General features: G+C 47.3%; 2 protein-coding genes across 2 annotated transcripts in view; both read left to right on the top strand.

Annotated features, from left to right (window-relative positions):
* The window catches only part of LOC149287748 (uncharacterized), a 792,175-nt gene that overhangs the window by 663,421 nt on the left and 115,425 nt on the right, over positions 1-13,329 (top strand). The window lies entirely within an intron of this gene.
* LOC149287750 (uncharacterized) overlaps positions 12,187-13,329 on the top strand; it is a 37,057-nt gene continuing 35,914 nt past the window's right edge. The window contains exon 1 of the mRNA XM_089492580.1: positions 12,187-12,301. Within this exon, the coding sequence (XP_089348706.1) occupies positions 12,187-12,301 (115 nt within the window). The remainder of the gene's footprint in view (positions 12,302-13,329) is intronic.

Below are 13,329 nucleotides of genomic sequence, written 5' to 3'. Positions count from 1 at the left end.
CTGGGCCAGGGAGATGGCCGAGCGGAGCTCAAAGGGCAGGGAATTCCAGAGGGTCGGGGCCGAGATGGTAAAAGTCCTCCTAGTCGTGGAGGCTAATCTGGCCCCTGGAACCCTCAATAGCTGCTGCCCAGATGTTCTGAGAGTGCGGGGCGGATTGTATGGGGAGAGGCGGTCCTCAAGTTATCCTGGGCCCAAGCCATTTAGGGCTTTATAGGTAATAACCAACACCTTGTATTGCGCCCGGAAGCGAATGGGCAGCCAGTGCAGATCTTTTAGCACTGGTGTTATGTGACTGGCTCTGGATATGCCAGTAATCAGTCTGGCTGCCATATTCTGCACTAATTGTAGCTTCCGGGTATGGTACAAGGGTTGCCCCATGTAGAGCGCATTGCAGAAGTCCAAACGAGAGGTTACCAGAGCATGTACTACTGTTTCAAGGTCCCTCTGGTCCAGGTAGGGACGCAGCTGGCGAATCAGCCGAAGCTGATAACAGGTGCTCTTGAGTGTCGCATCCACCTGAGATGTGAGGTGGAGCGACGAGTCAAGAAGCACCCCCAAACTGCGTACCGAGTCCTTCACAGGAAGCGTGGTCCCGTTCAGGACAGGTGGAACCACCGCCATCCCTGGGCCAGGGGAACCTATCACGAGCACCTCCGTTTTATCTGGATTCAGACTGAGTCGGTTTTCCCTCATCCAGCCCATTACCGACTCCAGACAGGCCACGAGAGGAGAGATGCCATCCCCTGTCACTGCATCAGTCGGAGACATAGAGAAGACTATTTGGGTGTCATCAGCGTACTGATAACCCCGCGCCCCATGTCTCCGGATGATCTCTCCCAGCGGTTTCATGTAAATGTTAAAAAGCATGGGAGACAGAACGGCTCCTTGAGGGACCCCAGATATAAGGGCCCGCTTATCGGAGCACACGTCTCCCAGCTGCACCATCTGGAACCTCCCAGAAAGGTAGGATCGGAACCACTGGAGCGCAGTGCCACCGATTCCCACCTCTACCAGGCGCTCCAGAAGGATACCATGGTCTATGGTATTGAAAGCCGCTGAGATGTCCAAGAGCACCAACAGGGACACGCTTCCCCTGTCAATGCCCAGATGGAGATCATCGACCAAGGCAACCATAGCCGTCTCAACCCTGTAGCCCACCCAAAAGCCGGTTTGAAATGGGTCCAGAATAATCCGTTTCATCCAAGATCAATTGAAGCTGGATTGCAACCGCCCTCTCGATCACCTTCCCCAAAAATGGCAGTAGCGAAACTGGCCGATAATTATTATGCATCAGGGGATCGAGGGAGGGCTTTTTGAGCAGCGGTTTTACTATGGCCAATTTTAAGCTGGATGGAAATTGCCCGTCCCTCAAAGATGTATTTATGATCCGGTGTAACAATGAAGTTACCACCGGTCCCCCCTGAGCCGCTAGCCATGAGGGACAGGGATCGAGAGAGCAGGTTGTTTTCCGAACGCTTCTAAGGATCTTGTCCACATCATCGGTACTAACCGATCCAGTTTAATGGAGTCCACGGAGGCTCTGGACGCCTCTACGCTGGATTCTGCCCTAATGCCGGCGTTAAGACCCTCGCTTATCCGAGAGATTTTATCCGCGAAGAAGTTGTTAAATTGGTCACAGCAGGCCTTAGAAGGTTCAAGGAGCTGGTTCGGGGCAGGAGGGAGCTGAGTTAGCTCCCTAACTACCCTGAACAACTCTGCTGGACACGACTCCGCGGACACGACACGAGCACCATAGAACAAATTCTTAGCTGCTCGTATCGCCTCTCCGTAGTCCTCCAAAAGGCGGCCTAGGAGAGCCTTGTCAGCTAAGCGTAGGTGTTTCCGGCAGCGATGCTCTAGCTGTCGCCGAACCCGCTTCCTCGCCCGGAGATCTTCCGTATACCAGGGCTTTCGTTTGGAAGCAGGCCTGAAAGGGCGCTTGGGAGCGATGCTGTGTATAGCCCTGGAAAGACCGGTATCCCAGATACCAGTCAGGGCATCAACAGAGTCGCCGTCATTTCCAACCATGTGCCCCTCTAAGGCTTCCTGGAACCTTTTGGGTTCCATCAGCCTTCGAGGGTGGACCATTCTAATAGGTCCACCACCCCTGGGGGGGATCTGGGTAGAAGCCCTGATTTTTGCCTCCACCAGGAAATGATCCGTCCATGGCAGGGCGGAAATATTAGTTATTTCCACCCATGGATTTTCCGCATCCGTGCAAAAGACCAAATCAAGTGTATTACCCGCGAAATGCGTCGGACCCAAGACCAGTTGGGACAGGCCCATGGCCGCCATGGTATCCATGAATTCCCGAGCCGCACCGGGTGGAATATTATAAGTTACCTGAGAATCAATATCAGACAGGAGAAAAAAAATCTTTTCAGATGTGTTATTACACTGTAAATTGGACAGAATAGATCCCATAAATTTAGTTCTTGGATCAGTATATAATGAGCAAAAAAGCAGATAATGAGGCAAATCCTCAATTTCTGGAGCTCCACAAATACATAAACGGGAATCTGTAGGTGTGTGTGAATATCTACCATCGATCATGGCTGAAGGCATTGTTTGGAAACGAAGAGCTGTAAAAGCCTGGCTAAGCTTTGGGAATGTAAGCTTCCCTAAGTAAAAAAAACCCTCTGATGGTCCAATTTATATAATGTAAACCATTTGGAAGATTTCGAATTGTTAATAGCCAGTCTATCCAGATACACATAATGGTTAAAAATGTATTCACGAAGCTTCTCTCTTGAATTCCGGGTAGAAGGATTTTCAGTTAGAGCAGGATATGATCAAGCAACCTACTGTATCTTAAACTCCACACTTTGCAACTTGGTAAATGTTGGAAACACAACTTAGGAAAAACCTTAACCGGAGAACCTATTACAGATCTCCAGTAGTTAAATAAAGTAAATTGAAAATGAGCTCTGATGGAAGGGAAGCCGACCTCAACCTGAACCAAAGCTGCAGGTGTTTCAGGTGAGAGTAGAAGCAATTTATTGAAAAATGTATTCTGGATGGCCTCCAGTTTCACCAATTGGGAATCATCCCATCCCCACACAGAGCGCCATATAGGATCTGAGCTATAACTTTACTCTGAAATATTTTTAGAGCTGGTGCGACCAGATGACCCCCTGCCTGGTTGTAGGATCTAAGGATTGCTCCAATAGATCTCACAGCCATTGCTCTACTAGCTTCTATGTGGGACCATTTTAATAGGTCCTCTGCCCCCAACGGAGGGAATAGTGACCTTCAGCCCAACCTTGACCAGAAAACGATCCATGGTCCATGGCAATGCGGAGATATGGACTACCTCCACCCACGAATGTGCCTGTTCTGTACAGAAGACCACATTGAGAGTATGACCTGCACAATGTGTGGGATCAGAGATTGTGATGATCTCCTGGGGTCCAAGCAGCCAAACCACAGCCCTGTTATGGCTCTTAGCCCAGCAGACCCTTAAATTCCTTAAATCTCGCTGCCTCCACCCAGTGAATTATAAAAGGATTTCCCTTAACCTACACTGGGATCGGTTAAGGAACCTTATTTCTACTTCTTTACTGATCTTCCCAAGTATCAACCGAACCAAGACACGTGTAAAAGGAGCGTCGAGTAGTAGATACTCCAAGGAGATATGTATTATAAATAATAAATATAACTAAATTATAAGTGACGCAAGATATTTCATACAAGGGATTAAAACAAATAAATAAACCTAAGCGTCCAGTTCTGAGACTAACTTCCAAGATCCGCTCTTTAACTCTCTCTCTCTCGATCTCCAACCGACACAATTCCCCCAACTGTCTCTTGGTCGCTCAGGCCTTATATCTCCTTCTCACGGAAGCTTCCAGAAGAACCTTTATCTTGCTCTCTGATTGGTCAAGAGAGCCTTCCGTAGCAGTGATGTCATTCCGCATTTGCATAAACCTCCCTTTACTGCCTGAAGAAGATCTCAATTGACTGGAGCCCTGTTATTACAACAACAACAACAACAACAACAACAACCCCTCTTTTTATTGGAAGAGATTCACAACTATACCTTGTTTCCTGGTTGGGAAGAATAGGAGGATTCCAGAAGTTTCCATTTCCACTAAGATTAGGAGCTCCCAAATTCCCATGGAAGAGGTTTCCTAAGGCATGTGCCAGGACAGAGAGGGGGACGGGGGGTTCCTCATGGGCGGATTACCGTTTGTCAGCTGAACCTGGGGCTGAGGGTCCCTAAGAAGAGGAGGTGCTCAGGCCCCCAGAATCCCCTCTGAGCCTCCAGGAGAGCAAGGCTCAGGGAAGGGACAGTCTGTAATGGGCTGAGAGCCATTTGGACCAAACCTTGAGGGCACTTTCCTAAAAGCTGGCCAGGATTGGTTTCAGGGGCTGGCATTTTCCTCTCAGAGGACCATCAGGATCTCAAAGACCACTCCCCATTTTGGATTTTGTTTTTTGACTGTGCTGCCCTCAGTGGAGACTTGGTTGCTCCTAAGGTGCCATAGAGGTGAGCATGGAACGTACAGGGAAGATGGCTTTGGTAATCTTTTCCACCATTGAGCTTACCTTGTGTTGACTTCAAGCCTGTCAAAAGAGAGCAGGAAAGTAATCGGGAGGAGAAAGCAAAGACCCACATTTGCTCCCATAAGCTCCCCTGAAGCTTTTCCCAGCATGTCCTAGTCCTCAGTCTCCCTCCCAGGTTCCAACGTTTCTTAGAGAGATGAAAACCTTCAAGGGAGAGTCTTTGAGTGTCAAGCCAAGCTCTCCTCTGCTTCCCCAAGGCCTCCTTCTACATCCACTGCTGGTCTTTGGAAGGAAGACCTAGAACGCTTTTGGGAAAGTTACTTTTGGAGGGACAGGGACTCCCAAAACCTCCCAGTCTGGCTCTAACATTAAGTATGTCAAATATCTGCAATGAACTGGGCCAAATGTTATGTCAGGAGTGGGGATCCTGTGGCCTTCGCTCTGTATCCCCATCAAGAAAAAGACTGAATCTCCATGACTGGTGCTATGTTTCATACTCTTGGGATGGGCAGCCAGGAAAACAGAATGCTTCAAACAATTCAAAAGTTTGTTGGATGGAGATAGAAGTGCAAGATGCCTTAAAATCATATGTTCTGAATCAAACACAGCATCAAAGAGGCTCTAATAGTTTTAGAGGACAGAACCTGGATAGACACTTCCTCCAAACAAAAAGTATTTTGCTCTTCCACTTTCTCTCCTTTCTGGAAATGCTGATGCCTCAAGGGCTGGATCCTAAGCAAAACGAGAGATAAGGTTTGAACTGCTATGCAGTTTAGAGGTCAAGGTGCAATTGTATATGGTTTTTTCAAGGTGTAATTATATAAATAGTTTAATTTTAAAAAATAGTTATAATTTTAATACATTTGCATTGTCATGAATTTGTACTGTATTAAATTTATTGTTAGCCACCCTGAGTCCCTATATTGGGAGAAAGGATGGATGTACAGCTCACCCGCGTCATATGCGGGCGCGCTTTACGTGGCTTGAGCATACGCGCTCAAGCCGTGGGGCGCGTGCGGGGCGGAAGGGGCAGCGCGTCCCATTCAACTGAATGGGCGCGTGCGCCCGTTGTGCCCCCCGCACCGCCGCGCCGCTGTGCACAAGCCCCATTGTTTCCAATGGGGCTTGAGCATAGGCAGAAATCGCCTTACGCGGAGGGATCCGGAACGGATCCCGGCGTAAGGCGAGGACCCACTGTATATAAATAAACTAAATAAACTGGAGATCCTTTGAAGATCAATGGGTTTCTTGGTGTAAATAGCCCTCCACCAATAGAGACAAAGACTGAACAAGTCTGTCCAGAATTTCTATGGGTCTTTTTTGGCACCTGGGTCGTATCTCCATTGCCCGAGCCTAGCACTTTGACACCATGAAACTTAAAGGACTCTGTCCCACAGAATCCTGGGATTTCTTATTTCATGAAGTACTTAGAATTATATAGCAACTCATGAAGGACTGCACTGGGGCTCTCTACCAAGCATCCTGTTCTAAGGACCCCATTCCCAGGTTTCTATAGGATGCATCCACAGCCGGTAACATGGCACCAAACTGGTACAATTGGATAATATGTATAGGACTTTGGTTGCCTACTTTCTGGTGTCCCTCCATCTCTCTTATAGGGTTGTGAATTCAGGTCCTGAGGTTTGTGAGCTAAAACCTAGGACCTGGGGCAGGGCCTCTAGCGATCTCATTCAGCCCAATGCATAAATTACTAACCACAGTCGCTCACAGTTTGTCATTCAAATCTGCAGTGGAACCTCGCCATACACGGGCGCGCCATACGCGCCTTGAGCATACGCGCTCAAGCCGCAGCGCGCGCACGGGGCAGAATGGGCGTCGCGTCCCATTCAGTTGAATGGGCGCACACGCCCGTTGCACCCCATGCGCGCCCGTTGCACCCTGCGCGCACCCGTTGTGCCCCGCACACCTCCGCGCCGCCGTGCACGAGCCCCACTGTTTACAATGGGGCTCGAGCATAGGCGGAAATCGCCATACGCGGCGGGATCCGGAACGGATCCCCCGCGTATGGTGAGGTTCCACTGTACTAATATACTTTCCTGTGTAGAAATGAAGAGAGAAAATTTTAAAGGTCTGTTCCCAGATCAAGGGGAAATGAGAGAATTATTCTTTCTCACTTGCTTGGAGAGACAGGATAAAAAGCGTGAAGTCGAAGGCTTTCATAGCCGGCTTCCATAGGTTTTTGTGGGTTTTTCGGGCAATGTGGTCACGTTCTAGGCTTCTTCTGATGTTTCACCAGCATGTCATCTTGGCCTCAGAGGGAGCGATCAGGCAGACCCAGAGCCATCAGGGATTGCCTGAAGGAAGAGGCTCCTCCCTCTTTTAACTGTCATCTTGGCCTCAGAGGGAGCCATCAGGCAGACCCAGCTCCATCAGGGCCTGCCTGAAGGATGAGACTTCTCCCTACTTTAACTGTCACCTTGTATTGCATTGTATTGCAATTTTTACTGTACACCGCTATGATCATTGCGGAATAGCGGTCTATAAATAAAACATATTATTATTATTATTATTATCTGTGTCTAGCATCTTCAGAGATGCCAGCCACAGATGCTGACGAAACGTCAGGAAGAAACTCTTCTAGAACATGGCCACATAGTCCCCAAAAATCCACAAAAAGCTAAGGATAAAAAGCATTTAATTTAGCCTCCTTCTTTCTTGCCAGATGGCGAATGCAGAGTATAGTAGTCAGCCCTTGTACCACCACAACTGAGAGAAAGCAAGAAACTAAAACAATCCATAGACCCCCGCAATTTTTCTAGTTGAAGAAACCAATTAACCAAGCCTCGCAAATTATAATAAGCTACTGCTCTCACATCCGATCTGGATGTTTGCACAGAGCCCTTTCCTCTTTCCTGGAATTGGGCTCCCTAGAAATGGAGAAGAGGCAGCCTCATCTCCTGTCTGAAGACTGGAAGCTCAATGCCAGGCCCTGCTGTATCGTATCTTTACTGCCACGTGTAAAAAGGGCAAGGAAAAACACCTGTTACAGGAGAAGAAAGCAAATAAAACCTGATCCTTTCTGGTCCAGGTTTCAGTCCTGGGCAAAAGAAGGGAAACCAGGATTTGACTTGGGAGTTAGCGAATGTTGTGTGGCCTGCCCTGCCTGACCGGGGGCCTCCCTGGGGACCAAATCCATCACCTTCTCTTCCCCCTCAGTCAGCATTCTTACAAAGGAACCAAATTTAGGGGTCTCCCATCGGCATCTTGAGGCACCCACCTTTCCTTTCCTTTCCTGCCAAGGAAACCCAGAAGGAGCCCTTCTTCCTAAGCAGCCAATGACCAAACCCACCAGCCTTCTAGAACCCTATTCAGGCTCCAAGCCAACCGCTAACAATGGTCCAAGTTCAGGGCTGCTTTAACTGTCTGGCTGAATGCTAGGGAATTCTGGGAACTGTAGTTTTGTGAGATATTTAGTCTTCTCTGTCAGACAACTCAGATGCCATAATAAACTAAAATTCCCAGGATTCCCGAGTACTGAACTAGGGCAGTTAAAGTGGTTTGTTTCTGCAAACTGGATTATTTCTGCAATGTGTTTTTGACCTCTGTTACTATTTGAGCGTCCACAAGGCTCTGTGGGTTTGAAGGGAAGATTCATCACCATCATCATTATCATCATCATCATCATCATCATCATCATTTCTGCAGTGTTTTGAACCAGATGTGAGAGAGCCTTGCAGCCTGGATCTGCCCAAATCCCAAATATTGCCCTCTCAGGAAAGCCTGGAGATATTAACCTTTAAGGACCAGAGTTCCTCAAAGGCTGACTTTCCCAATCTCTCCTGAGAGACCCTCCTGGACCTAGAGCAGCCTCAAAGAAAGTGGTCCCATTGAATGGGGGGCCCATGTCTTTCTGAGTCTGTGGGTCCAGAGAAAGAGGACTGTTTTCCAGGACCCGCTTCCTAACCTCACAAGGCAGCTCTTAGCATTTGCCCAACACTGCTCTTGAACATTCAAAGATCAGGCAAGCAAGATCTGCTTTGCTGTTTGCAAAAAAAAGATGGAAAAACAATGGGCCCATGGTATCTTTTGGGATTTGGTTTGGATAGCAAAATCCATGGGTGCTCAAGTCTCATTATATAAAATGGGTGACCTTGGGTAAGTCACACTCTCTCAGCCTCAGAGGAAGACCAATGGCCAGCTGGAAGGCATACAACACACACACACATCTACATGATGAAAATGGCATTTATTCTGGGCCATGAAACCCACTGCAGGGGAACCTTGGGCAGCAGACACTCTCTCAGCCTCAGAGGAAGACAAAGGGCAAAATGGAAGGAAACCTGAAAGCAAGGAAATCCTGGGAATAGGGTCACTAGACACGAGTTCAAGGCACGCAGCACACCCCCAGCCCCTAAGGCACACTCTCTCAGCCTCAAAGGATGGCAATGGCAAACCCCCTTCGACAAAACCTACAAAGAGACTCCTGTGACAGTGTTGCCTTAGGATCCCCAGAAAGGAATTGAAGGCACACAACACTCCCCCAAAGTCTGGGAAGAAAAGGAGGAGGAAGGCTTAGAGGAAGGGCTGGAGGCGGAGGAAGGCTTAGAGGAAGGGCCTAAGGAGGAGGAGGAGAAAGAGGAAGGGCTTACAGGAAGGGCCTGAGGAAGAGGAGGAGGAAGAGGAGGAAGGCTTAGAAGATGGACCTGAGGAGGAGGAGGAGAAAGGCTTAGAGGAAGAGCCTGAGGAGGAGGAGGAGGAGGAGGAGGAGGAGGAAGGCTTAGAGGAAGATCCTAAGGAGGAGGAGGAGCAGAGAGACCTCTGGAGGATTCTGTAGAGGAAGAAGAAGGAGAAGAAGAAGGGGCTCCTGAGCATACGCAGAGGCCTCTGGGGGAGAAGCCACAGGGAGAAAGCTCCTGGTTATAACTTATTATTACTATTATTAGTAGTAGCATTAGTGTTATTAAATTTTATTTATTTATAAAGACATGTAAAGACATATTTATAAAGAATGTCTCAGGGAGTCTCTATATTATAGCATCAGGAAAGATTTTAGGTGTTGTTAAGGTTTGGAAATGCTGTTCAGGGTCCCTTCTGACTTTGGAGCGCTTTCATCCCCCATTTTGGGTTCCCTTAAGGCCTCAAATTGCCAAGCGCTGAGACAGAGGCAGCCATTTTGTTTTCTGGCAGCCATTTTGTTCTGCTTGTGACTGTGGGGAATAATGTTCCAGAACCTTCTCTGAGTCTCAGTTGAACAGAGGCTTCTCTTTCTCTCCTGAGGCTCCAGAGTCAGAAGGAGGCCAGGCTCCTTGGGCCAAAAGGGAGGAAGTGTGTCTCTTTGTGTGTCTTTTGTGTTTCTTTTTGTATTACACAGCTCTGCTCCTTCTGGGGAAAATGGGTTTTAAAAGGGATCAGAAATGGGGAGGATAGTTTTAATACAAACCTTATTATTATTCTTCACAAGCATTGCACTTTGGCTTCTAAGAAGAGGCTAGTCCCCCAAACAAGACCAAAAGTGGCTCCTTTGGGAGGTTTTAAAAGTCTCCCCAGTTTCCTTATTAATAGATTTTTACGCATGATGGAAGTTGACAAAAGAGACCATCTCCTATTACCAAGAATGAATCAAACAAACAACAAAAATAAAGATTAGACAGAAAAACATACTGCTTAGTTTTTGAAAGTAAAACCATTATTAAGGGGGGGGGGGGGGAAACCAGACTTGGGTGCTTCTACCCCAGGGATAGGCAACTTTTCTGAGGTTGGTGTCCCTCAGACAAATGGGGGGCTGAAGCCAATAAACAAATAAATAAATAATTTTTAAAAAATTTAACTAAACAAATAAACCGGGACAAATGTAGGACAACTTTTTTTTGTGCTTTGACTATTACTAGTTTTCTCCCCCCCCAATTTGCTCATTTCACATCTTAATCTTATTTACATTCTCAATTTTTTTATACTTATTATAATCAACTTGACAAAAACAACTATTTCCGAATAAAAATAAAAAAAATATGTACACACATTTTCCCTCATTTCACATGCATCAAATTTATATCAAAATACCTTTCTTTATATCAAATACCTTTCCCCATGTCTGTGCTATTGGTAACCAGTCATCATTTAATTCCAATTCAGATCTATTACTTAGCAATTTTGTCAATCTGTCCATTTCCTTCCATTGTGGTGGCTTACTGCTATTCCAATTTTGTGCTATCACAAGTCTTGCAGCAGTAACTAAATACAGTGGAACCTCGCCATACGCTGTCTTGACATACGCAGACTTGAGTGTACGCGCTCAAGCCGTGGGGTGCGCGCGGGGCGGAAGGGGCGTCGTGTCCCATTCAATTGAATGGGCACGTGTGCCCATTGCGCCCTGGGCGCACCCGCGCCACCGCGCACGAGCCCCATTGTTTCCAATGGGGCTCGAGCATAGACGGAATTCGCCTTACGCGGAGGGATCCGGAACGGATCCCCGCATAAGGCGAGGACGGACTGTATAAAAAGTTATCCAATATTTTTTCCATCTTTTTTCCATCTTTGGCAGTAAATAGTTCAGTAAATAGAACTCTGGAGACATGTTAAATTGAAAAGAAAAGGCTGTTTGTATCTCAGAATGAACCTTAAACCAAAATTTATTGACTTTTTTACAAGACCACCACATATGCCACATCTCCAACATATTAAGTTAGGTATTATATAGATATATATTAATTTTAGCTGGTGTGAAATACCACCTATTGGATATTTTGAGATGATTTTCTTTTAGAGACTGTGAGGCGGTGAATTTATTTGTCTTGTCCCAGGCCTTCAGCCATTCTTCATATGGGATTGCACGTCCTATATCCCGTGCCCATCTTATCACATTTTCTTTTATTGTCTCCTTTTCAAGATCTCTCATTAGTAATATCTTGTAGGACAGCATTTTCAAATGGTGGACACTTTTTTAAAAAAAGTGGAGGACACACAAAAAATGTGCTGATTTTTTTAAAAAATGTTAATATAAATGCATATTTCTGAGGTGTCTATAGACAATTGCCCCCCTTGCCTCTGCGTGCGAGAGGCCAAAGGCCCTGGCGGCAATCAGCGGCAGGACTGGGCTGGGGCCGGTCCCAAGGCCTCGCCGGGCTGCATCCGGCCCGCGGCCCACAGGTTGCCTACCCCTGTTCTACCCTTTTACATCTAGCTCAGGCTATATCTGCACTGCAGAAATATTCCAGTTTGAAACTGTGTTAACTCTCCTGCCTCCATCTTGTGGAATCCTGGGATTTGTAGTTTGTTGCGGCACCAGAGATCCAGAGCCACCCCAAGACAAGGCTCTCCAGGGCTCTCTTGGCCCTCGTTTGCTTGAGAATACAGTGGGCCCCTGGTATACCTCCCCCCCCCATGTATACCAAAATCCGCGTATGCTCAAGTCCACGCTCGCCGACATTGGGGACAAGAGTCCCTCTCGTCCCCTCCCCAACTTTTTCCCTCCTTGCCGCCACGCTCTGGAGAAAGGCCGTGTGGGGCTATTGGCGGCCAAGGGGCCTCCAGCCAACCATCTGGCCCTTCAGTGGATGTGGCAGTGCTTGTGGCAGTGGCAGCGAAGAGGAGGCGGAGGAGCAGCTCCAGAGGCCTCCTCTCCACGTCAGCCTCCACGGCCCCACTGCCGCCACCATGGAAGGGCCGGGTGGTGACCCAGAGGCCTCTTGGCCTCCAATAGCCCCACCCGGCCCTTGCGTCATGGCGGCGGTGGAGAGGAGGCCGAGGAAGCCTCTGGCACTGCTCCTCAGCCTCCTTTCCACTGCCAGCACACTGCCGGGGAAAAGACCGGGTGCTGCTCCTGGAGGCCTCTTGTGTAGCTTGTTTCGTGTTTTTGTTTTATAAACTGTTTAATTTGGTTAACTGCTATTAAGAGACATAGCTATGAGAATCTATGATATGGGGTGCACTATAAACCTTTTGATAAATGAACAGGGATTGCAATCCTATATATACATATTATCAGACATAACTACAGAAAATGCCATCCTTTTGGATGCCAGAAGGTTCCTCTCATTCTTCAGAGGAAGAAGCAACTGCTGCCTTCTAGAAGATAAAGCAAAAAGGCTTCCAAAAGAACTGAAGCCTTGGGCAAGTCTCACTCTCTCAGCCTCAGAGGATGGCCATGGGAAACCCACTCTGAAGGAACCTGCCAAGAAAACCCCTTCAGAGACTCCCATAAGGTCACCATAAGACCTGGAAACAACTGGAAGACAGACACCAAGAACAACATTGGGAAATAGGTGCAAGCCTTGCCTTGGGAAAGTGTAATGACTGGACTCCAGTCAATGGAGGTCTTCTTCAGGCAGTAAAGGGAGGTTTATGCAAACGCAGAATGACATCACTGCTATGGAAGGCTCTCTTGACCAATCAGAGAGCAAGATGAAGGTCCTTCTGGAAGCTTCCGTGAGAAGGAGATATAAGGCCTGAGAGACCAAGAGACAGTTGGGGGAATTGTGTCGGTTGGAGATCGAGAGAGAGAGAGTTAAAGAGCAGATCTTGGAAGTTAGTCTCAGAATTGGACACTTAGGTTTACTGTATTTATTTTTAACAGCTTGTATGAACTGAACATTATATATTTACAAATATTGTACCTGCAAGACTCTTAATATCTTCCATGACTTATATTTCAGTTATATTTTGTTATTTATAGTAAATATCTCCTTGGAGTATCTACTACTTGACGCTCCTTTTACACGTGTCTTGGTTCGGTTGATGCTTGGGAGGATCAGGAAAAAAGTAGAAATAAGGTTCCTTAACTGGTCCCAGTGTAGGTTAAGGGATGTCCTTTTATAATTCACTGGATGGAGGCAGCGGGATTCAAGGAATTTAAGGGTCTGCTGG

The sequence above is a fragment of the Sceloporus occidentalis genome, unplaced genomic scaffold (assembly GCF_023333645.1).
Source record: "Sceloporus occidentalis isolate IW3139 unplaced genomic scaffold, rSceOcc1.0.p SCAF_57, whole genome shotgun sequence".
Classification (NCBI taxonomy): Eukaryota; Metazoa; Chordata; class Lepidosauria; order Squamata; family Phrynosomatidae; genus Sceloporus; species Sceloporus occidentalis.
This window is presented reverse-complemented; position numbering and strand designations above follow the sequence as displayed.